At 37.7% G+C, this 27,091-nt stretch overlaps 1 protein-coding gene across 1 annotated transcript in view; it reads left to right on the top strand.

Annotated features, from left to right (window-relative positions):
• Positions 1-25,259, top strand: part of LOC127618861 (ensconsin-like) — a 58,857-nt gene extending 33,598 nt beyond the window's left edge. The window contains 16 exon segments of the mRNA XM_052091519.1: positions 3,492-3,602; positions 4,805-4,840; positions 4,843-4,905; positions 7,158-7,274; positions 10,592-10,740; positions 11,278-11,420; positions 16,408-16,670; positions 16,774-16,921; positions 17,023-17,194; positions 18,512-18,616; positions 18,777-18,818; positions 18,914-18,968; positions 19,056-19,186; positions 19,738-19,739; positions 19,905-20,137; positions 22,892-25,259. Coding sequence (XP_051947479.1) covers positions 3,492-3,602; positions 4,805-4,840; positions 4,843-4,905; positions 7,158-7,274; positions 10,592-10,740; positions 11,278-11,420; positions 16,408-16,670; positions 16,774-16,921; positions 17,023-17,194; positions 18,512-18,616; positions 18,777-18,818; positions 18,914-18,968; positions 19,056-19,186; positions 19,738-19,739; positions 19,905-20,137; positions 22,892-22,902 — 1,781 coding nt within the window. The 3' untranslated portion in view covers positions 22,903-25,259.
• Positions 25,260-27,091: the final 1,832 nt, after the last annotated feature.

The raw sequence follows: 27,091 nt of genomic DNA, 5'->3' as shown, positions 1-27,091 counted from the left end.
TCCCTGGCTGTATTGTGCATGATTTGTCAGACATGTTTTTAAAGTAAAAATCATTGTACTTTGGCATTGAAACAAATGTACTATTCTTCTGACATAAATATAAAATGGAAAAATAATAACCAATAGGGGTGGGTAAAAATATAGATTTTCAGAGGCATCACACTATTCGTTTGAATGATCTCTATATAGTTTCTTAAATCCCAAGATCAATCTTTTACTCTGTGCTACCCTCTACTACAATGAGAGGAAATTGTTCGCATTTGCAACCAAATTTCGTGCTATGCGACTAAAATGTATATTGGCAACTGGCTGGTAAATGTTTGATTTCACTTACCATTAATTGTGTAGTATAGTGGTGGAGTATTCAGCAGCGAGATTATTTGACTGAGTGTTGAGAGTAAAAGTTTGTGTGTGTGTGTGTGTGTGTGTGTGTGCGTCGTGTCTGTCCGTCCAAAGATGAGATCCACGCAACCCATTTGTTATTGAATAATGTATAATTAACAGCTGGGAGATAATGTCTTTCATATGTAATATACCTATTTACATAAGAGGACATTTGAACTGAAATAGACATAAATCTATATCAAATCATAATCGAATCCAGAGCTTTTGAATAATAATCCAGTCGAATTGGGAAATCTGTACCAATACCCAGCCCTAATACCCAATAATTTCACATCCTGCTTTTCATGATCTAGTACCTCCTTCCAAAATTTTCCATGAATATTCAGTTTTACCTTGAATTATGCCAAGATAAAGGTATTGTGAGTGCCATTTTATGTTGTCTTTAAAGGCCTAATATTTATTTCGTAATGGTGTGCATCTGTCTGGGATGCGTTTTAACCCTTTCCTTTGCAGTTATGATGTTTGTGTGCGTGCGTGTGTGTGCGTGTGTGTGTTCATTTAATTTAAAAAACATTTGCTGTACAGCATCTTGCTTCTTTTGTTGCATACAAATGCTGACTCAGAGCTATGAGCTCACAGCACATTACCTTTGTTTCCTTTTATATTCTCCTCCAATATATCTCTCTCTTTCTCTCTGTATTGTTCTTTTTCTCTTTCTTTCCCTGCTTCTCTCTCTCAGGTTTTGACGAGTCTGCTCTCTTTCCGTTGGATCTAGCTGGGCTGGAGCACTATCATGGTGTTTTCAGCTTGGCCCGTCAGCAGAAGCTTTGCTCTAAATGTGAATATGACTATTAGTGTAGAGCAGCATTAGCTAGATCTCGTAGCATCAGTCTGTAGCTCTTTTAACTAGTTACAGTTTTCTGTAAATTTCACCACTTTGACATGGAGAAATAAACATGAAAGAACTGCTCGATCAATAGCATGTTATATCTGACTTGGATTTTTATAATTTTTTTTAATGATACTGTAGTAACAGGCTGTAGTTTCTGTTTGAAGGGGTTATATCACACACTTTTGTAGTGTTTTACTTTTGTCCCCAAAAATCACTTTCTTGCACAAATTATTTTTTTAACATGACCAATTCTACCCTCCCTCTGAACCTTGGAATTAATATTTTCAAACATTTTTTTGCTCCCGTTTCTTTAAGACTTCTATATGTAAATGATCTCTGTTATTATTAATAGACATCATTGACATTAATGTGTAAATATGGGGGTGATCGTATGTTATTAAGCTCATAGCTGTGACATCACAACCCTGAATATTTCTGAACAACCTGTTTTTGCAGCTTAGTTTTAATATATAGTCTGTAGGGACTTTTGGGTTTCCATATTACATATAACTTTTATTTCAAAAGAGCAAGAAACATTTCCCCCCCCATAATATGACCCCTTTAAAGTAGTTATTGGTGATGTTAGGTCACTTAAAGTGGCAAACTGAAGATGTATAACATAACAGATATCTTGTTAGCTTTCTGTGTGTTTGTCCATCCTGGAACAAACAAATGGAAGACAGATTGAGCATTAAGCAGATAAGGGTGCTGCCATCCATAGCAGTCATTAGATTTAGCACTTTTCCTCAGAACTAACTTAAAAATTGGTCCCAGCTAGCTGCTACAGGTAAGCACATTATAGAAAAGAACACTGTAAAGCCTCTTATACCATCATGCCTGCTTTCAATCTTTCTATAGTCCTTTCTTCTACTGGTCGACCGATATATCGCAGAGGCAATCTGAGTTTTGTTGTTAGTGTCATAATGTTACTACGATAATAGACTGGTGTGCAACACAGTCTCATTTAAATGGTCCCGCAAAAGATGCGTGCGAACTCATGATGTTTGAAGTGCTCTGGTGTTTTATGTTTCTCTCTCTCCTCAAGCTTGTCTTGTAACTCTTAACTGTCATGTCTAATAATACAAAGACAATCATCTGCAAATAAGCGGATATCTCGTTTAAACGGGTTTAATTAACAAATCTCATGAATCTCGTGCAAATCTGCTTTTTTTTCTGCTGTGGAGCACTCGTATACACTCACTGAGCACTTTATTAGGAACACCTGTACACCTAATTATTCATGCGATTATCTAATCTATCTCGTGTGCATGCAGTGCAGTGCATAAAATCATGCAGATAAGGGTCAAGAGCTTCAGTAAATGTTCACATCAACCATCAGAATGGGGAACAAATTTGATATCAGTGATTTAGACCATGGCATGATTGTTTGTGCCGGACGGAATGGAGCCAAAAACAAAAAACATCAAGTGTACAATTGTAGTGAGCAGAATAACATGTTGAGCCTTGAAGCGGACAGACTACAACTGCAGAAGACCACGTTGGGCACTATATTCGGACCGTAGTGTTCCTAGTAAAGTTCTCATTGAGTGTATATACCTCTGAAGGGCATATTATAATAGCTTGTTTCCAAAATGTCCCTCTGACAAATGTTGTACAGTGGTCTGTCAGTGACATTCCCAAGCAGAGGATCCAGGCATAGTAAACTGAAAGTTTTGAGAAAATGTGATTGCTAATGCGCACTTGCAGTCCATGGTTGGTGGACAACTGAGTGCACTGTTGTTATTTCCTTTTTCCTAATGTATTACAATTTATTTATGTGAAGAAAATTACTAAAATGGGAAGATAAAACTGGAAAAGTTAAAGCCGGGAAAGCTAAAGTTTTGTGTGAAAGTTTGAGTAAATATAATGCTATATACAAGTTGGTAGAACTTTATTTTACAGTACAGTTCCACATTTACATACAATATAACTATATAATAACAACTATAATAATTACAAGGTCCTAACCTTAACCCATATTAAGTACCTGTAGTTACCTAATATTACTCTGTACTTTCTTGGACAAGTACACTGTAAGTGTACTGAAAGTTCATGTACTGTAAAATAAAATGCAACCTAAAAGTTAATACATTTTTAGCCAATTTATTTGTATAATTTACTATCGTTTTAAAAATCGACCACCCTGTTCTGTGGATATCGGCAACGGCCATTTTAAAACCATATTGGTCGACCTCTACTTCTGTTCACTTGAGTTGTGCATCTGATGTTGAATGTTGTGTCTGTTTATATGTAGATGCTGAGAGACGGTCTGTCTCCACCATGAATCTGTCCAAACATACTGATCCCGTCATTTCCAAACGTCTGTCCATGTCCTCAGCCACCCTGCTGAATTCAACAGATAGAGGTAAACGCAAACACACTAATTTAATTCCTTATCTTTCTTTTGTAATTAAATTTTTTGTTTGGGTCAAGGTGGGCACACACTATCATTTAATGACTTATATTGTGAATTAACTGTCGTAACCAGTTTGCTCTTCACTTAAAGTGTTAGTTCACCCAAACATTATCCCATAATTTACTCACCCTCAAGACATCCTAGGTGTATATGACTTCTTTCAGCCAAACACAATCTTAGTTATATTAAAAAATATCCTGGCTCTTCCAAGCTTTATAATGGGAGTGAATGGTACCTTAGATTTTGAAGCCCAAAAAAGTGCATCCATATGGCTCCAGGGGATTAGTAAAGGCCTTCTGAATCAAAGCGATGATTGAGTTTTTTGCCCAGCCCTATTTGTTTGAACCGGAGAACACCAACCAGAAACTCCGGGAGATGGAGGAGGCTGCAGCAGTGGCACAAATAAAAGAATCTGGTAGAGAGTTCGGGAGACGCTCTTATGCAGGAAATTCAAGGTAATGCCAACAGAGGCTGAGACTGTTTGCTGCCATGAATGAATGATTGGAATGACTGGATAGATGCGCAAACGCACCATTTTAAGACTAATACAAATCTACAGTATATCTAAAAACAACTCACTTCTTTTTGCCATTTTCCTTTGCTGTAAACAACATGCGCTTCCGCGTTCATCACTTCTCACCTGAGCTTACACTACGCCGACGTCACACGCTGGAACTCGACTCTCTTGTGAACGTGTGGATGGCCGTTACTGGAAGCCAGTGATTATAGTTTATAAAGTTATAAATAGGGATATTTTTCTTACACAAATGCATCGCTTCACTTCAGAAGGCCTTTATTAATCCCCTGGAGCCGTATGGATTACTTTTATATGGATGGATGTGCTTTTTTGGGCTTCAAAATCTAAGGTACCATTCACTCCCATTATAAAGCTTGGAAGAGCAGGATATTTTTTAATATAACTCTGATTGTGTTTGGCTGAATGAAGAAAGTCATATACACCTAGGATGGCTTGAGGGTGAGTACATTGTGGGATAATTTTCATTTGTTGGTGAACTAACCCTTTATTATGAATTTATGGGATTATACCATCAGTAAACTGTCCCTTCTCTGTGTTTTGATACTGACCATTTTGGTTTTTGTGTATTTGCGTGTTGTTTAATATTTGTGTGTTGTTGTACTGTTGGTCCAAGCCTTAAAGAAGCAGACGTCTCTCTTGTCCGCTTGCTTGATAAAAAACCACAGTCAAAATCCCAAATCTCCAGAGAGAAGATCCCTCAGGACAAACCAGCAGGTGGATTTAATACATCCAGGAATCTTTGTTGATTCGTTTTATCCAGGGTCAAACATGTGCTTAACACAGAACTCTGCAGTCTGTCTTTCTATTCCAGTATTTGGGTCAATGACGTGATGCTCATTTTTATTTTCTGACCTATTAAGTAATTCAAAAATGTAAAAAATGCAATCTGCATACACCTGAATACACCTCTTATGATGTTTTCAATTTCTGAGTTTTTATATTTTTTCTGGGGCTTAAAGTCAAAAAGTCCAGAGACAGTAAAAAATCTCATTTAAAAACAGAAATTCTTAAAAAAATATATAAATACATTTTGGCATATGTAGTTGGGAATAATTGTATTAATATTTCTAAAATAATCATTGAAATGATTTAGTTTTAAAACATTATTAATATTTGAAAAACATTTAATAACCAACATGTAGGCAGCCGTTGTGTTTTCATGTGATCAAAAAAAAAAAAAAGTCATCGACTCGTAATCGACTAAAGTAATTCGAAGTAATCGAATGTTAAATTTTTTTAATCTGATATTTAGAATATTTTATGAAAGGCACATTTTGTTCAGCCAATTTGAGTAACTTGAAATATTTTAAATAATACAAATATTACAAAAAATATTGTGTACCTTTTTTTGAAATGTATAATTAAGTTCTGCACACTCAAAGTATTTTAATACCTGTTACTTGATGGTTACTCCACTTGAGATTTTAAACCTTTAGCATTTTCTACCAAAAAAAATATTTATGTATAAATGTTTTTCAAAAATGTATGAAACCAACATGGACACAAAGATTACATTTCTACAAATTTGAGATGTTTTAAAGTAGATTTTTTAAACAATTTGTCAATGACCCATTTACACGTGGTGTGTTATAGTATTATTTAACTGTGTGGTGTGCACTGTTAAGCAGTTTAAGTGTGTGCATGGGTGCATGCTTAGTATTGCGAATATTGCTGTCATTTGACTGTAGAAATTCCAAATAGGAATGCACTCATGTTGAAATTGTAGACATCGTTATTTGAATCTTATGGCCAATAACTGATATGTTGGCCTATATTATATACACTGATTAGCCAAAACATTATGACCATCTGCCTAATATGCCATTGGATCTCCTTGTACTGCCAAAATATCGCCGACCCTCTGAGGCATGGACTCTACAGTACAAGACCACTGAAGGTGTCCTTTGGTATCTGGCACAAAGACATTAGCAGCAGAGGCCAGGGCAACATCTTGAACTATTCATCATTTTCCTCAAACCATTCCTGCACAATGTGTCCCGTGTAGCAGGGCGCATTATCCTGCTGAAAGGGGCCACCGCCATAAGAGACCTTATCCAAAAAGAATGATTCATGGCATTGATGGATATTTGTGACTGGACAGCTGATAATTAACATCAGAGAAATGCAGCCTCTCATGGTTGTGTACTTAAACCTTGAGATATTAACACAATTCAACAATAGAGGTCACTGTTGTCCCAAACATTGCAAATTTACAGTTTGATCCATTTAATTTGTACTCATGACAGAAAATATCTCGCAACAAAGCAGACAATGATCCATGACCCACTTTTGGGTCATGACCCAGTGGTTGAGAAACCCTGATCTAATCTACCCAGACCTTGACATCTGGCCTTATTGGGAGATGATCAATGTTATTTGCTTCACCTGTGAGTGGTCAAAACGGTTTTGGCTCATCGGTGTGAGGGAAATCAGCCACCAAAACACTTTAATATACAGTAGAAAAGATTAATAATGGTTTAATACCTTCAAAATGATAGATGGAGAGTATACGGTTTAAATTGGAAAATGTAAGCCTTGATATTGTCTGCGTCTGCTGTTGGCCAGTGATGATAATAAAAAAAAGAGAAATTTGGTCGATAATGATATGGTTTTGCATTCCTAATTGCTGTCATCTTTTTGCTGTTTTGCATGTTGTTTTTTCCTACAGCAGGTGGCAACCATTTTGTGAATAATGCTGTTATCTAACCCTGTTTTTTTTTTAATTTTATTTGAGTTAATTTCACAAAACAAAAACAAAGCTTTAATGCCTGCCTCACATTCACCAGCTAATGTCAATGGGTTGGCTCACTCTGGGCAGCTAGAGGGTTAAAGTTGGTCAATGCATGTAATGCCATTTGTATGTGACATTTTTTTATCTGTTGCACGTTGAAGCTACTTTGCTCAGAATTTATGTTCATTGATCTGAATGAATATGTATTTAAATGCCTGTGTTTATGCCTGTCCAGGTATGCGTCGCATGCCTCTGACCCCATGGGAGAATTCGATGGTCAGTCGACTACAGACACCAACACACTCCTATCTGGCCAGGAGTCGCAGCGCCATGTCTTTGTCTGGAGATGCAGGTAGAACACAAACACGACAAGACACAAACTAATACGTAGCCCTGGATTCTCCTGTCATATGAGATGAGTAAGGTTGTAGTGTGTTGAACCCTAACAGAATACTAGAACACTTCCATATTTCAGATAATTCTGCTACTAGTAAAGATTACTCCGATAGGCCTGAGCAGTATTGGGGAGTGACTTACTGAAAGTAGCAACACTGCTAGCCTAATTCTGTCTTCCACTAGCTCAGCTGTTTTTCCATGTAATACAAAAAGCTTCCAGGAAAAAGCTTTTTTCTGAAGTTGTTTTATACCGTATCGATATGTTACATCACAGTTTTTAGTTATTTTTTTATTATTGTTTTTTGGACACATGCACACACACACAGCCTTACAACCGAAAAGGCTGAGACAATAACCATATATTCTCAGCTAGAAGTCCACTCTTTGTTTCATTTAAGTGAAAGAATGAATGAGTCATTTGAGTCATTACTTGTGTACCCAGAACTCATGGTGCATCCTTTTAAATAAAACATTTTGTAGTAAAATAAATACTTAAATACTGTTAAAGTATACTTAAAAAACAGTTCAATACTAAAGCAATATCACACGAACAAGAGTGCTGTATGGACCGATATCAGCATGGCTGTGATTCGGCCATAGATGCTGATATAGGGACATACAGGTGCATGATATATAGGGTAGGGCTGCACAATTAATCAAAAAAATAATTACGATTATGGCTGCCTCGTTAATGTAATCGTGAAAATTGACAACTACAGCGTTCAATTTAAGTCTGCCCCTGTTGCTTCAATGGTTTCAATTTATAACATGTTTTTGCAGCGGTTGAGCATTCTAACCAATCACTAACATGTCCGTTAAGCAATGAAACGGCAATGGGCAATCAGTGCTGCTTAGATTAATCCTCCGTCCTATCTGTAATGATAACTGATACTAATGCGCAAGTTTTAAACCATCATTCATTGCATATTGCTCGCTTTGAACGTAGATGTTAAATACACTGCAAATGAGCAACACGACAAAACTAAAACGATCCCGTTCTAATCAAGGCACAGAAGCGGTGTAATATTGAGTTGTTATGCTGATTAGACAGCTTTGTTTTTAATAAGAGCATTCGTGAGAGTGCAGAACATTGTGCGTGGCATCATGTGCTCGCGTCGAAATGCAGGTCTCAAACAGTGTAAACCTGCAGTGAGTGACCGCATTCATTGTAATGGGAGAGTTTGTCGCATTGCTCGATTTCTGTGGATAATTTATTAAAAATGTAATAACAGTTTTGTTTTGTCATGTTAATAAGTTGGGCAATGTGAATTTGATTTGTATAATACAGCAATAAAATAATTCAGCTTAACTGTTCCAAGTGTGTTTTGGAGGTGTAGCCAACATATAAAGAACATGGCATGAATAGCATATTTCAGGAGTCACCGTCATTGTTATCGCGTCTGCTCTTATAAAGACCCATTTGCCACGCAGCTGGTATTGGTAGATTGAACATTTTCACAAATCGCACAAACTCTGATCGCAAATGACTGTTTTTAATTTCCAAAGTGCAACCACTGAGACCAAAAATGATCTAACGATGATCTTACATGAACAAGATTACCATTGAAGATCTAACGGGATAAATGGTCCTCAGTCTAGCCACCTAAGTGCTTACTGAACGCAGTACCTTGGTCTATTTATATCGGCTGTTAATATGTTTGAATATTACTATGTTCAATCATATTCTAGGACCATAACTAATGCTGTTTATCAGTATGCTTTATATAATATAAATATTATTTTTACATTTATTCGTTTTGTATCAATCATTTTGATGTCCCAGTTTGATGCTGTCACCCCAATTAAGATAAATGCTACAGAAGTGCAGTTTGCTAGTTTTTGTGAGTAATTCAATCTATATATTTTATCAAAAGAGTAGCTCAACTGTAATTGAACTTTGTGCGACTCATAATCCCAACAGTGGACAGTGAAAGAACTGTCCACTAAAAATCTCATCTATGCTGTGATCCATGTCTCTGTCTGTGGTAGATTGTAAATCAAACTAAGAAAACGAGCAGGAAAAGACAGGAATGGGAGTTTTGCTAAACTGTGAGAGCAGTTTTTGGCAAGACTCCTGCTCTCAAACAAAACACCCCTTTCTGAAACACTTCTCTCTGCAGCCAGGGTTACAGCTTTGCCCAGTCACTGCCCACTTAATCTTAAAAAATGTGTGTGCAAATGGAGCTGAGAATAATCTCTGATAATGGCTTGTGTATACGTAATAACACGTGTGTTTCTTACTAATTGGTGTTGTGGGGTTTTTCTGGTTCAATATGCTGTCATTATTTCTTACTAATTAATTAAAGGCTTTTAACACAGGGAACTGAATCATCACTGACTGAAATTATTTAAATTAAAGTGAATGCACACAGATTTCCAGTTCCACACATATCTCAGGCTATGTTCAGGATGGACTGCTTTGTACTTCACACCATAATAAACATTAAATGTTTTGAGATAGATAGATATATATATATATATATATATTAGGGGTGTAAGGGTTCTCGGTAAAAAAATCAAATCATACTACTAGCCACCCACGGTTCGGGAAGCATTGGCACCGTGGTCGGTTCACCTCACGTATAATGATGCATCTGGAGCACGAGCGTCAATAATGCGTTTTCATTAATGGCATTAAGATGCTGTTATAGTAATACATTGATACGTGATGAATCATTTATGCCGACATCACCCAGGGAAAGTGCCGCAGGTGAGCCGAAACTGCACACACATTTTTAAGCAGGTACTCGGTGCCAATTCAGACAGACATGAAACAATAACTAAGGCATTTGGGGTGATCATGTGGGATTTCCACGAATGATTAAAATACTCAAGCAGCATTATCACAACATCCCTTCTCATATGCAATCTAATAGCAAGGTTATTCTTTCTATAGTGATGTACAGCTACCAAATATTTAATATGTTGAGATGAGTTTGAATGGAAGTTACATACTGCAGAAATAGTACAAGTAGTATGCCATTCTGATCATAGCTTGACCATTTGTATGACAGATAAGATCAGTGACGATCCAGTAGTTGCCTAATTTATTTCTAATGCTTTATAGATGCTAATACACACTTTCTTTTTCTTCTTCCACTGTTTCCGTCACTCACTCACTCACTCGCCCTTCCTCACCCTGTCTCTTCCCACCTCCCGCTCTCTCTGTCGCTCCTCATTTCCATATTGAATACATTAATTATATGTCAATACTCCCTGGTTGGTTGGTTAAACTTGACCATGGTACAGTGACCCCCATTTGTCCTCGCTCAGCCTCCTGTCACTCGATGTCCCTCAAGTCTCTCCAGTGTCGCAACGCTGAGAGACCAATCAAAGCAGGCCTTAATCTAGAGAGACCCTTCAGAACAGGGCATGTTCCTCCAGGCACCAGCACTCGCAGAAAGACCACCCAGAACGTACTGGTAAGCCTAATTGTATATTTATTGTTTCTGTGTTTGTGCCAATCATTTAATGTCTGAAATTTATTTGATAGCTGCTACAGCAGTCAATCTGGACTTTATACGGACACTTATTGGTGTGGATTCTGCATCCCGCAAAGCAAATGTTTTTCGGTTACCATGTTTAGTTCACGTTCTTCAGTCTCTGTTTATGTGTGATTGTGTTAGGCGCTTATGTCATTAGAGACTTGTGTTTAAAGCCCTGGAGCCACTGACCTCTATTAGACTCCATTAATCTGCCTCTCAGTGGCTGGTGCCAGCTCTACACCTGCCAGCTGTACCCAGCCTACTGCTTTTATCCTGCTAGAACCTCAACAGACCCTGGGTGCTTTACTTCAGTTAGGAGCTAACACTAAAATTACCTCATTTACATAACACAAATTCAGTTAAAAAGGGGAAAATTGTGGAAACAAGTTTCTTGCTCTTTGATATAAGATTTGAATGCAGTACATAGACATACTTAAACTTTTACTGATATATATATTGTGTGTCTTTCTACAGGTTGACAGAAAGGATAAGGACTATGTGAGGAAGTCATGGAGCAATCTCTCATATCCCACTCCCAGTCTGACCTTGTTCACACCCAAGAGAGCTCCTTCACCTGTCAATCATCGCAGCAGAGTCACAAATCCGTCCCCCAACAGGTTTGCACTCAGATGCACATACAATATTGTTTGATCTGCAGTTGATTCAAAATTAAATCTCATGACATTTAAGAGTGAAACAGAATATTCAGCAAATAATTTTGGACGGCATTTGATTTTATCCATAACTGGATCTTGAAAAGTTAGCCAATAATATCTGCTCAATATTGTTTTATTTATTGTTGTTTAAGTATAATCAAAGAAAATGTGCTTAAGCTAACAACACAAACAATTATAATATTTCATATTTTTATTGAACACATCCCATTAAACATTAACAGTGCTGTGGAAAAAGTAAGTGAACCCTTGGATTCAATAAATAGTTGATTCTCCGGAAATGGAGGATTTCTGGTTGCTGCAGATTAGACCTGTACATCATTCCGAAGAAATTTTGGACCTTTCTTCCTTACAGAACTGCTCACAGCCACCCTGACATTATCCTTTAGGATTTCTGGATAAACTTGGGAATTAATTTTACCCTTGATGGCAAGCAGTCCAGGCCCGAACAGCAAAGCAACCCCAAAAGATGATGCTCCCTCCACAGTACTTCACCGTTGGGATGCCCTTTTTACGCCATACATAGTTCTGTGTGTTTTTCCCAAACAATTCAACCTTAGATTCATCAGTCCACAAAACATTTTCCCAGTAGTTTTGTGGAGTGTCAAGGTGCTCTTTGGCAAGCTTCAGGCACACTGTAAACTTTTTGTTGGAAAGCAGTGGACACCATGACTGTTTAATGTTTTCTGTATAGTAGACTCATGAACAGAGATGTTAACCAGTTCCATTGTTTCCCACAATTCTTTAGCTATCACTCTAGAGTTCTTCATTTACCATTTTGCAGTGTGCCCTTTAAGTGATCTTGGCTGGCAGCCACTTCTAAGGATAGTAGCCACAGTACTGAATTGTCTCCATGTATAGACAATTTGTCTAACTGTCGACAGATGTATATCTAAGCTAAGATAACTTTGTAAAGCTTTATGCAAAGGAAACTAGTGATCATAGGTCTTCTGAGATCTCTTTTTACGAGGCATGGTCCACGTCAGCGGATGCTTCTTGCGAATAGCAAACTCAAAATATTTGTGTGCTTTTTATAAGTCAGAGTCGCTCTAACCCACACCTCCAATCTCATTTCATTAATTGGATGCCAGGTTTGCTAACTTCTCACTCTAATTAGCTTTTGTTGACGTAAATTGCCTAGGGGTTCACATACTTTTTACAATCTACATAGTGGATGTTTGAATGATTTATTAAATATGTGCAAGAACAATACAGTAATTTGTGTGTTATTAGTTAAAACAGATTGTGTTCATTATTCTAACTTAGATGAAGATCAAATCTGATTTTAAGACAACTTTGCACACAAATGCAGGTCATTCCAAAGAGTTCATATAATCTTTCTTGCCACTGTAGGTCAGTCATTATATAAACTTGATTCCACACAGAAGCGCACATTAAACTGCACTTCAGCTATGTACAGTTGAAGTCAGAAGTTTACATACACTTAGGTTGAAGTCATTAAAACAAATTTTTTAACCACTCCACAGATTTAATATTAGCAATTATATTAGCGTTGTGCATGACATGAGTAATTTTTCCAACGATTGTTAAGAAAATTCCCAAAAATGATGGCAAGCCTTTAGGCAATTAGCTTCTGATAGGCTAATTGGAGTCAATTAGAGGTGTACCTGTGGATGTATTTTTAGGCCTACCTTCAAATATAGAACCTCTTTGCTTGACATCATGGGAAAATCAAAAGAAATCAGCAAAATTTGTGGAAATCAGCTAAAATTGTGGACCTCCACAAGTCTGGTTCATCCTTGGGAGCAATTTCTAAATACCTAAAGGTACCATGTTCATCTTTACAAATAATAGTACGCAAGTATAAATACCATGGGACCACGCATCCATCATACAGCTTTGGAAGGAGACTCATTGTCTCCTAGAGATGAATGTGATTTGGTGCGAAAAGTGCAAATCAATCCCAGGACAACAGCAAAGGACCTTGTGAAGATGCTGGAGGAAACAGGTAGACAAGTATCTATATCCACAGTAAAACAAGTCCTATATTGACATAACCTGAAAGGCTGCTGAGCAAGGAAGAAGACACTGCTCCAAAACCAACATAAAAACCCAGACTACAGTTTGCAAGTGCACATGGGGACAAAGATCTTACTTTTTGAAGAAATGTCCTCTGGTCTGGTGAAGCAAAAATTGAACCGTTAGGCATCATGAGGAAGAAACATTATGTGGATATACAGGTGAAACTCGAAAAATTAGAATATCGTGCAAAAGTTCATTAATTTCAGTAATTCAACTTAAAAGGTGAAACTAATATATTATGTAGACTCATTACAAGCAAAGTAAGATATTTCAAGCCTTTATTTGATATAATTTTGATGATTATGGCTTACAGCTTATGAAAACCCCAAATTCAGAATCTCAGAAAATTAGAATATTGTGAAAAGGTTCAGTATTGTAGGCTCAAAGTGTCACACTCTAATCAGCTAAACACCTGCAAAGGGTTCCTGAGCCTTTAAATGGTCTCTCAGTCTGGTTCAGTTGAATTCACAATCATGGGGAAGACAGCTGACCTGACAGTTGTGCAGAAAACCATCATTGACACCCTCCACAAGGAGGGAAAGCCTCAAAAGGTAATTGCAAAAGAAGTTGGATGTTCTCAAAGTGCTGTATCAAAGCACATTAATAGAAAGTTAAGTGGAAGGGAAAAGTGTGGAAGAAAACGGTGCACAAGCAGCAGGGATGACCGTAGCCTGGAGAGGATTGTCAGGAAAAGGCCATTCAAATGTGTGGGGAGCTTCACAAGGAGTGGACTGAGGCTGGAGTTACTGCATCAAGAGCCACCACACACAGACGGGTCCTGGACATGGGCTTCAAATGTCAAACGTCTTACCTGGGCTAAAGAAAAAAAGAACTGGTCTGTTGCTCAGTGGTCCAAAGTCCTCTTTTCTGATGAGAGCAAATTTTGCATCTCATTTGGAAACCAAGGTCCCAGAGTCTGGAGGAAGAATGGAGAGGCACACAATCCAAGATGCTTGAAGTCCAGTGTGAAGTTTCCACAGTCTGTGTTGGTTTGGGGAGCCATGTCATCGGCTGGTGTTGGTCCACTGTGCTTTATTAAGTCCAGAGTCAACGCAGCCGCTCTACCGGGACATTTTAGAGCACTTCATGCTTCCTTCAGCAGACAAGCTTTATGGAGATGCTGACTTCATTTTCCAGCAGGACTTGGCACCTGCCCACACTGCCAAAAGTACCAAAACCTGGTTCAATGACCATGGTATTACTGTGCTTGATTGGCCAGCAAACTCGCCTGACCTGAACCCCATAGAGAATCTATGGGGCATTGCTAAGAGAAAGATGAGAGACATGAGACCAAACAATGCAGAAGAGCTGAAGGCCGCTATTGAAGCATCTTGGTCTTCCATAACACCTCAGCAGTGCCACAGGCTGATAGCATCCATGCCACGCCGCATTGAGGCAGTAATTAATGCAAAAGGGCCCAAACCAAGTACTGAGTACATATGCATGATTATACATTTTCAGTGGGCCGACATTTCTGTATTTAAAATCTTTTTTTATTGATTTCATGTAATATTCTAATTTTCTGAGATTCTGAATTTGGGATTTTCATAAGCTGTAAGCCATAATCATCAAAATTATATCAAATAAAGGCTTGAAATATCTTACTTTGCTTGTAATGAGTCTATATAATATATTAGTTTCACCTTTTAAGTTGAATTACTGAAATTAATGAACTTTTGCACGATATTCTAATTTTTCGAGTTTCACCTGTATTGAAGTAACATCTCAAGACATCACATTCTGTCGAAAATGGGTCTTCAAAATGGACAATGACCCCAAGCATACAACCAAAGTTGTGGCAAAATGGCTTAAGGACAACAAAGTCTTAAGCCAAAAGTATTGGAGTGGCCATCACAAAGCCCTGAACTCTGTCTGATAAAATATTTGTGGGCAGAACTGAACTTTTTCACTGAACGTGTGTGAGCAATGAGGCCTACAAATCTGTCTGGAGGAATGGGCCAAAATTCCAGAAACTTATTGTGAGAAGCTTGTGGAAGGCAACCCAAAACGTTTGACCCAAGTTAAACAATTTAAAGGCAATGCTACCAAATACTAACAAAGTGTATGTAAACCTCTGACCCACTGGGAAATGTGATGAAAGAAATAAAAGTTGAAATAAATCATTCTCTCTACTATTATTCTGACATTTCACATTCTTAAAATAAAGTAGTGATCCTAACTGACCTAAGACAGGGAATGTTTTCTACGATTAAATGTCAGGAATTGTGAAAAGCTGAGTTTAAATGTATTTAGCTAAGGTGTATGTACATTTCTGACTTCAACTGTACATTCATATGCACAATTAGAAATTACATGAATTGAACAAGGTCCAACATCACCAAAGGGAACATATTCACCCTTAAAGTGACTTCACACTAAACAACTATTTGCAATAAAACAACATCAATAATACTAAAATAGCTAAAACCTCCATGACATCAAATTCTTAATAACAACCATTTAAAATGCCCTATTATCTCCTTTTGACAAAGCAAACATGATTAAATAATTAAATCGCAAGGACTTATTGGTATTCCCCACAACTTCAATTTTGTGCTTGAACTTTTGAGTTACAAACAATTAAAATTTTATGTTTTTTCAAGCAAAGAAGTTCAAGAAACAGATTATTTGAGTTAACATTTCAAGTAATGTTTGATTAGCACAACTTGATTGTTTCAGTAATGACAACATTAGGGTTTACAGTGCAATGTCTAGGGGAAAACTTTGCTGTGGTTTGAGTTTAATTCGTAACACTGGAAATGTAAGTTACATACTACAAATAGCACAACTAGTATGGTGCTTTAGGTTTTATTCAACAAAATAATATAAACTACTAAATAGATAAACTACTTTCCACTCACCTATTTTGTTTTTGTCCAAATTTCAGGAGCTCCACTGCTAAACCCCCTCAGAAGATGCCCCTAAAAAGCCCCAAAAAGTCCAGGTCTCCACCTCCTCCTGCATCAATGCCTCTGTCTCCTAGTAACCCATCCTTATTGCCAGGCAACATTAGGCCCAACAAAGTTGCACCAGAGAGCCCGAGAATTACACCAGAGGGGGAGGTGGGCAAAAAAGAGGAGCAGGGGCCAAATGCTGATCCTGCTAAAACTGAACCAGAGGCCCCTGCAACTAAACCTAAACCTGCTGCAGGTCATTATTTCTACTCAACCACTTGTTAAACATCACATTCCACAATTATTGTAGCTTGAAACATCATTTATTCTGTTCCTGTCTCTCTTTCTCTATATGGAAGGTACTGGAAGTCCTCCATCAGCACGGCCTTCTGCAGGCACAACAGATCCTGAAGAAGCATCTCGTCTGCTGGCTGAGAAACGACGGCAAGCCAGAGAACAAAGAGAGCGAGAAGAAGAGGAAAGGAGACAACAGGAAGAGGCAGAAAGGTGTGCGGTCACAGCTTGTTGACTTTTTAGAGCCGAATTGAATTTAATGACAGAATTATATGCTGAAAGACGTATTCAAATCATAGTTTTTATGTGTGCAGACGCATCAGGGAGGAGATGACCCGCAGAAAGACAGAGGAGCGAGTAAAGAGAGAGGAGGAGGCCCAGCGGCAGGCAGAAGAAAGGAGGAGACAAGAGGAGGAGGAGGAGAGTCGTTTAGAGGAGGAGAGAGCACAGAAAGAGAAAGATGAGGCTGAGCGTCTGCAGAGACAGGTAAAGGCAACACAATCGCACTCATTAATCACACCAGACAGATAACACCATACCAGACTTGCTCAAGATATGTGAACTTACAAAATGTGCTTTAATAAAATATTTATGTGTGTTCAATAGATTTATTTAAACACAGGGTTATGACATACTCATTTTTTTGTTTACAATATTATCATCATCTTCCCTGAGGTCCACTTATAATAGCATATCATTTTTTTTTTTTTTTTTTTGCATAATTTAGTCGTTTATAATAATTTTCCACCTTGTCTCTGGCCCTCTTCTTTTTTTAAGCTGTCTGGCCATTTAACACTTCAATGTAAACACCCACTGTTGTGATTGGCTAAAATCTTGCAGCCTTTTCAATACTGCCATATTTGAAACTCAATCTGAAGAAAATGAACAAACTCTACACAAAATTATAAAAGTACTTTTCAGTGTTAGCACAATGTACACCCAACACATTTCATCTGAATGTATCAAACCATTTACTCGAGCACAGCATAAACTAAAATCTAACAGTCATAACATTTAAAAATCACATTAATTATGGTTTTTGATCCAATAGTCCAATTTTAACTGTCCCATTTTACAATAAAAGTTCCTCTGCAAAGCTTGAATCATATTGCGACTGGTTCACAAGCAATCAACGCTGAAATCTTCTGAATATGGAAACGTAATACAACCTCCGGGCCCTGCGATGGACTGGCGACCTGTCCAGGGTGTCCCCCGCCTTTCGCCCAATGTTAGCTGGGATAGGCTCCAGCCCCCCGCGACCCTGTACACAGGATAAGCGGTTGACGATGGATGGATGGATGGAATACAACCTCCGGTGATATTGGGTGCTTCAACTGGCTTCAACAGGCCATTTGTTTCTCCCAGTCAGTGGCAGCAGTAGAATGAGACATGTTTTTAAAAGTTGCACTTGTACCACTTTTAAAACCCAGCACACATTGTTGGAAATGCATCAACATGATCGAAGATGTCCATGTAGTGCATGTTTACAAAAGACCAACAATTAAAATAGCACAGATGGGTGAAAAAATGGTCCAGGACGCTTTCAAAACAGCACAACAGCAAGAATGGGAGATCTCGTTTTTTAGAGTTATAACTTGACATTGCGTCTTTTAAAAGTGCCGCGAAATGCACAATAGCGTTGTGTCATGACCCTTTTAAAAAATTGTTACCATTTAGAAAATGGTATCTCGGGCAGCCCTGAAAAAATAAGTTCATTTATCTTATGTATGTCAAAAGAAATATTGTTGAAGTTATGCAAGAGGTCTATCCAAATGTGTGTTTTGTGCACATTTGTTTGTTCAGAAAGAGGAAGAGGAGGCTCGACAGAGAGAAGAGGTAGAGCGTTTGCGCCAGGAAAGAGAGAAACACTTCCAGAAAGAGGAGGCCGAGAGACTGGAAAGGAAGAAGGTAACATCAACAAAACACTGTGAACACAAAATGTGCTAGTTGTGTTTTGAGTTCAGTATGAAGCAATTAATATAAATAAAGATTATTTTTTATTTAAGAAAGCTGGCATGTTATTTGACAATTTTTTTTAAAGTTAAGAGTATGTTCTTGTGCATCACAGCGCCTTGAGGAAATTATGAAACGCACACGGCGATCTGATCAGGTAAGATTTGATACCAGCATGCAATTGTCGCCTCCTTTTTGGTATAGTTGCCAATCATTTCTTTCTCTAACATGCACTCTGTGTTTCACTTGAAGAAAACAACTCCTCAGAGAAATGGTGATGGCAGCCAACAGAGTGGACAAGATGCAGGTAAGTGAATCTTATAAAAGTATAAAACTAATTATTAATTTGCAAATCAGACATCACCAATTCCACCTCCTTTCTCTTTCTTCTTAGCAAGTTCAGTATCCAGCAGTCTGCCAGTGAATGTGTTGGCCCCTCAGGCTCCTGAAACTTCTGCGACAGAATGCAGTGACAGAAATGGACATACGGGCCCTAGCTTCATTACACCCATCATGCCCCTTCAGGTCACAGGTGAATTAAAGGTTTTTAAATTATAATAATTGGGATCAGTGTTTAGTAAACACGCTTCCAGTGCAATTCGCCCCTCTTCTTCATTTTCGATCCACTTTCCAGTATATCAATAAAAGTGACGAAAAGGCCAAATAGAAACGATGTTTGTTGTGAAAAGTGTTATTCAAATAAAAATGACTTGATTTGAAGTAGTTATCTATTCTGTTTCATGTTATTATGGGGATTTTTAAAGTACTATCAGCAGTAGAAAAAATTAGATCTTTTGTTAGAGGCCTTTTTTGTGCTTTTATGCATTTCTGGGTTTAGTAATTCAGTTTCAATCAGCAAGGTTTGCTATTGGGATGCCTTTTGCACTGTTCCTTTAGTTGAACTATTTATTTTACTATTAAATTCAGTATTATTGCACAGCTTTTATTTTCCCTCATTTGTAAGTCCCTTTAAATAAAATTGTCTACTGATGAATTAAACATTAATGTAATGTAGAAAAAGGTCTGCCACTAATATGTTGAGAATCTGTCGCTCTCCTGCCTTCTGCTGGTAAAAGGGGTAACTACAACTCTTATCCTCCATTCCAAGCTTTATAAATCAGTTTACTAAAAGTGTGAGCAGGGTTTATGTTTGTTATTCACAACATTTCCTTTAGACAATAACTTCGTTTAAGCCATGCTTATTATATGTGTGTATTAAAGGTTCTGTTTCTTCTGTCTTCAGTTCAAATGTTGATGCCCATCTCAGAGAAAATGGCATTGTGGCAGAGAGAGAGGCCTTTGAGGAGGTAATAGAGGTTCCCATGGCAACCAAACTGTCCCGTCAGGATGGAGACGGAGAGGAGGTGCAAAACGAGGAGCAGGACAAGAGTAAGGTTCCCTTCTTGGCCTTCAGAGAGAATGGTAGCACGCACAATGTGAGTGAACTGAAGGAGAATCCAGCACTGCTGAATGCAGGTGAGTCTATCGAGCCGTAGCATCTTCTACCACACATGAGTGTTCCCTGAAACATCTCAACTCACATTTGGGGCTTTTCCTCTGCACGGTATGGCTTGACTCAACTCGATTCTGCTCGCTTTTTGGGGGATTTCCACTGTGAATAGTACCTGGTATTTTTTTTAGTACCACCTTGGTCGAGGTTCCAAGCCGATACTAAATGTGATGTCAAAACCCTGCAGATCACTGATTGGTCAGAGAGAGAATCGTCACTACCAGCGTCATTCTAGATGGCAGGTTAGCATACCCTCATGCGTCGTCTTTGAGCTAACATAGTGATGTCCTCGTCTGTGCTTTGGTGTATGATTTCCCAAACTCTCCTGTTGTTTTAGCAGTATTTTGTCTTGCTGCTGTCAGCCAAAAAATCAAAAATCAAAAAGCCTCTTTTGAAACAGAGTTTGTCATCTTGCTGTGAAATATGGCCACATACCAAGATTTAAGAACGCATTCATTGATTGCTCCTTTATTGTGTGTATGTGTCACGTTTAAGATGATGTCACGGCAATAGAGGCGGCGCCACTATGACGATCAGCCTGTAATCCCACCCACGTTGAGGTGGCACTAAACTGCAGTGGAAATGCAAGCTCAGAAAAGTAAAGCGAGCAGAGTCCAGTCGAACTGTAACGTGTAGTGGAAAAGTGCCAATTGATCAATGGAAACAGTCCTCTGGGGTGCATGCGATTTTTTTTTTTTTTTTTTTTTTTTTTTTTTTGCCTTATCAGGCTAAATAAATAATCAATCAATAAGCCATATCGGAAATTTATGACAAGTGATTACTAATGATCAACTGTTGGTGATGATGATGTAGTGCTGATGAAATTTGCAAATGTTTACTTTTAATTGTTTATATTGTAATATGTTGTAGATTATTGTAGGAGTGCACATTTTATATCCCTTAATTGTTTGAATAAGCAGCTGGAAGCAGTGAAGTGCAAACATTTCAAAATAGGAGTCCCCGGTGTATTTCAAAGTTAAAGTGCCTTTAAAGTTAAAAGTTTATATAGGCCACCAATTTAAAAAAAATTCATAATAAATATTGGCAGATTAACTGGCTTTCATTCAACACATCATTGAATCAGCACAATCCAATATCGGTTGACCTCTAATTTGTATCTATTTATATAATGGCACATAAACCTATTTTAAAGTGATATATATGTGGAAAACTTGTCTTTGAGTATTTTAAAAGAGCAACAGTAATTATGCAGCACGCACGAGATGAGGCGTTCAAACGAAAACTAATTTTGTTTCGTTTCAACAGGACCACCAACGAAATTGACAACAGAAAACAAAACATTGCTGCACACAAACCAGTGAACAGAACTTACAAACATGTCTGAAGAGTTTGTAGTGGAAGAATAGATGCATTCAAATGTTCAGACTTATTTGTTAGAAAATTAATCCTCCATCAAACAGAGAGATGGGTCTGAAGTTAGTCACACCGTGTCCTACTCTGTTGCCAAACAACATGCAATAAATGTTATCTTTTCTATGTTAGAGTTTGTTGTTCTAAGCTGCTGCGGTGAGCAACAGGACATTCTGTCGATTGCATGGTTTCTATATTTAGCGTTGTGCATGGTAACCACATCTGCTATGAACAGGCACGGGTCCAAAATGCGATGCCTGGTGCGAGCGCGGGGCGATTACCTGTGTTCCATTACTGCTTTCGTGTCCACGAGAAGGGGCATCCGGTGGAGTTTCTGGAGTTGGTGCCCTACTTAGACTGTTATATGTGCTTATAGGGAGCAGAGGTACTGGTAGCTACCTTCAGCCTCCTCCATCACACTTTTTGATTGAGGACTGGAAATTGAAATGCATCTATTCTTCCACTACACACTCTTCAGACATGTTTGTAAGTTCTGTTCTCTGGTTTGTGTGCAGCTATGTTGTGTTTTCTGTTGTTAATATCGCTGGTGGTTCTGTTGAAGTGAAACAAAACGTATTTTCGCTTGAACACCCCATCTAGCGTGTGCTGCGTGACTATTGTTGCTCTCGTGCAAAAAGCTCTAAAGCTTGCATGCAGACTCATGAACGCACGCGTGTACAGGAGATCAACGGTCAGTGAACATTTTTACTAAATAATATATACGATTTCTGTTTGTTTCACACCAAACATTATCGTATGCTTTCATAACACTCATGAGTCTCATGGAATAATTTATTAGACTTCTGAATTTTACTTTGTGTCCTTTTTGAAGCTTAAAGATGTGGTCACCATAAACTATCATTGTATTGAATCACTGAGCACAACAGTTTTTCACAATTTCTCCCTTTGTGTTAAGAAAAAGAAAGTCATATGAGGTTATAACAACACAGGGGTGAGTAAACAATGACTGAATTTACATTTTGGGGTGATCTAATCCTTTAAAGCCATTATATGGCAGGCCTTGTGTATGATTGTTTACATTTGAATTTTTTGAATTAGATTTTGAATTAACAAGCATTCCGTTTGAACATTCCGTCAATGTAAATCTATGGAATTTTGGAGATTTTTAATGGTCTGCTGTACAAAAATGGTTATTCCGATCAGTTAGGGAAGATATAGCAACACAAGTCAGAAAAAGGAGTTATAATTGATCATTTTAATAATAGTTTAGGGATTTTGTAAAAAATCCTAAACAAAGTCTGTTGAACAACTCTATTTTGCCTTTGTCAAGCCAACAAAACCAGAACATATGTCCCCTTTACCTGATTTTAATTTCCTTTTAATTGCAGATGATGTATGAACAAATAATTGTGGAAGTGCAGCATGCAACACAGGGAAGAGAGATAAGAAGAGTTAGAGGGAGACCTCTCACTGCATCTCCCACCATCTGACACTCAGACATCTATAACTGCAACTGAAATAGCCTCCGACCATCTTCTCACAGTTGAGACAGATCTCCTGGCTTGCGCTGTCCTGTAATCTGCTTCTGTCTCCCCAAACTGAAGGTGGTACAGCTAAAACTTGTTATCCACTGTTAATGGAGGTGCGGGTCCACTGTTGGTGACCATAAAGTCACATCGAATACTTGAAAAATTGTATCGTCACTGTTGTTGAAGCTCCTGTGAATTGCTAATTAGAAGGAATGTGTGACGAGAGAATAATGGTTGGTATATTTACATCGATTAATGGCAAACCTTCTAGTTTTGCTCTCATTATGTCAGCAATGGAGTGGCTTAAATCTCTGCTTAGTTTTATAATTATTGTTAATAATGAAGATGAACAGATTTCACTCCCTCTTTGTAAAGCTTGAACAGATTCTTGCCACTTGAATGATGAATTTTGCTATGGGTTGCAAAGATGTCTTGCTACATTGTACTCCATCATACGGCTCTCTGCACAATCTGTGAATCTCATAAAAACATGTCTAGAACATGCCCAAGTCATATTTACCCTAAAATTAAAAGAAATGATATATTTTGCATAAAGAAAATGAAGGCTATTAGGACCGTTCATATTTTTGTTTCTATTGTGACATTGTTTTCATAACAATTAAGTAAATTTTCCACAAAGTTGCCATTACCGTAATGCAAGAAAAATCGAATTCTCATTACTGTAATGCCAAATAAATTATTTAAATTGTAAAGTATTTATATGTCATAGTAGTCTTTGTTGAAATGCCTGATTTAACTGTATGTACATAAACAAATCTTTGTAATTATTTACATTACACTATTAAACTATATCACTATTTATTTTTACACTAAATCATTGAGAATGTAGGCTTCATATTCGTTATGCAACATTATCATTATTAATATTATTTAAAGTCTTTTAATTTTGGTGAATGCTGTGACTTTCACAGTAGTGTAACTTTAATCACAGATATGCGAGAGGAACTTGCTACGTGTCCGTTTCATCGTTAGATCCCGTGAAAGCTAATCCAATCATTAAAAAAATCGATATAATGAAATTTTGCGAAATGAATGGTAATAAATAATTAGCAGAATCTATTTAAATTTGAAATGCTTCTACCTATGTCTTGCCTTTGCCTTATCAAATGATGTTACCTTTTGACTACGTGTTAGTAGCCTGTGACCTCTCTATCCGTTTAAGGGCTGATTTGTTTTTTATTTTCGAAACATACTTCGTTCATCAATACGCTTCCAACAAATTCTGTCGGTTTAGCCCCGTCAGTGCTGCTACATCATGTAGTTATTTTACTTTCCATCCAAGCCCTGTGTGATATCATGATGTCATAGGGCTTATATAATACCAAGTATCCTATGTAGGGAGCACTACTTTATAATCGATTTTCCTTGTAAATAAAAGAAGACTTCAGTCTTATTCCAAGATACAATGTGAAAAAAGGCAGGGATTAATTACATATCTTGTCAAATAAGACTAAACAGATGCAGTGTACATTTCTATATGCAAACAGTACAAAATATTAATATACAGTGCACAAAATCTGACCGCATTATCTTGTGAAACTGTGGGTGAGGGTGTAAGACGAGCACAACTTCACTCAGAGGCAGATTTCTCAGTGAATACAAAATCTACTGGATTATTACAGAAAAACAATCTGATAAAGTGCCCTTGACCGGACCAACAGCACCGAGTATCACTTTAAACACTGAAGCATTTTTTTCCCAACCAAGTCTATCTATATTGCATGTACAGATGATGAAAAGCAATAAAACTTTTTGTTCAGAAACAACTAAGACTGCTTCATTTATCTTGGCATAATGCTCATGCTGCACGTGTCACTAATATGATGAATTTCACAGTAAATGAGGGCTGTAGATGAAAACGTTAATAACATTCATTTAACGTTTACATGTGAAAACAACTGGTTAAAAGCAGAATGTATTTCTGTATTTGTTCTTTAAACCATTTATTTATTTATTTTTAATTGATATGCTGTATTTGGGTTTTTCTTCAACTTTAGCACTCGTAGCACTGTGAATTCACAGGAGATTTGTCTTATTTGTCATTTTGTTTTCTAAAAGTCATGAAAATTCCCACATCACTGTCATTTTCGGCACATCTCAAATTCTGTATCATGTTTAATATAATCACATGTTTAATGTGTTTTCATAGCTAACATTCAATGTATCCTAAATTATAATATAATTAAAGTTTGATTGCAGATGATTCCCCCAAAAAATATTCTGCACAAGTGATATTTACCTTTTAAATGTATTTGTTTTCTTCAAACGTCACTTTTAAAACGTATCGTTTAAAGTCTCGGTCTGATACCAGGCTAAAGCAAAAATAAAAATCTGTACATAAAAGGTATTTGAAAAGTACCAAAAATTAACAATGAAGACCTGGTTTCTATTTCAGTTTTAAATCTGTTTGTTAAATTAAAAATTTACTCCGGACATGAAGTGTGTGTGTATATATATATATATATATATATATATATATATATATATATATATATATATATATATATATATACAGTGAGGAAAATAAGTATTTGAACACCCTGCTATTTTGCAAGTTCTCCCACTTGGAAATCATGGAGGGGTCTGAAATTGTCATCGTAGGTGCATGTCCACTGTGAGAGACATAATCTAAAAAAAATTCAGAAATCACAATATATGATTTTTTAACTATTTATTTGTATGATACAGCTGCAAATAAGTATTTGAACACCTGTCTATCAGCTAGAATTCTGACCCTCAAAGACCTGTTAGTCTGCCTTTAAAATGTCCACCTCCACTCCATTTATTATCCTAAATTAGATGCACCTATTTGAGGTCATTAGGTGCATAAAGACACCTGTCCACCCCATACAATCAGTAAGAATCCAACTACTAACATGGCCAAGACCAAAGAGCTGTCCAAAGACACTAGAGACAAAATTGTACACCTCCACAAGGCTGGAAAGGGCTACGGGGAAATTGCCAAGCAGCTTGGTGAAAAAAGGTCCACTGTTGGAGCAATCATTAGAAAATGGAAGGAGCTAAACATGACTGTCAATCTCCCTCAGACTGGGGCTCCATGCAAGATCTCACCTCGTGGGGTCTCAATGATCATAAGAAAGGTGAGAAATCAGCCCAGAACTACACGGGAGGAGCTGGTCAATGACCTGAAAAGAGCTGGGACCACCGTTTCCAAGGTTATTGTTGGTAATACACTAAGACGTCATGGTTTGAAATCATGCATGGCACGGAAGGTTCCCCTGCTTAAACCAGGACATGTCAAGGCCCGTCTTAAGTTTGCCAATGACCATTTGGATGATCCAGAGGAGTCATGGGAGAAAGTCATGTGGTCAGATGAGACCAAAATAGAACTTTTTGGTCATAATTCCACTAACCGTGTTTGGAGGAAGAAGAATGATGAGTACCATCCCAAGAACACCATCCCTACTGTGAAGCATGGGGGTGGTAGCATCATGCTTTGGGGGTGTTTTTCTGCACATGGGACAGGGCTGACTGCACTGTATTAAGGAGAGGATGACTGGGGCCATGTATTGCGAGATTTTGGGGAACAACCTCCTTCCCTCAGTTAGAGCATTGAAGATGGGTCGAGGCTGGGTCTTCCAACATGACAATGACCCGAAGCACACAGCCAGGATAACCAAGGAGTGGCTCTGTAAGAAGCATATCAAGGTTCTGGCGTGGCCTAGCCAGTCTCCAGACCTAAACCCAATAGAGAATCTTTGGAGGGAGCTCAAACTCCGTGTTTCTCAGCAACAGCCCAGAAACCTGACTGATCTAGAGAAGATCTGTGCGGAGGAGTGGGCCAAAATCCCTCCTGCAGTGTGTGCAAACCTGGTGAAAAACTACAGGAAACGTTTGACCTCTGTAATTGCAAACAAAGGCTACTGTACCAAATATTAACATTGATTTTCTCAGGTGTTCAAATACTTATTTGCAGCTGTATCATATCAATAAATAGTTAAAAAATCATATATTGTGATTTCTGGATTTTTTTTTTAGATTATGTCTCTCACAGTGGACATGCACCTACGATGACAA

The sequence above is a fragment of the Xyrauchen texanus genome, chromosome 25 (assembly GCF_025860055.1).
Source record: "Xyrauchen texanus isolate HMW12.3.18 chromosome 25, RBS_HiC_50CHRs, whole genome shotgun sequence".
Lineage (NCBI taxonomy): Eukaryota > Metazoa > Chordata > Actinopteri > Cypriniformes > Catostomidae > Xyrauchen > Xyrauchen texanus.
The sequence above is the reverse complement of the archived record's forward strand: the minus strand, read 5'-3'. Positions and strand labels throughout refer to the sequence as shown.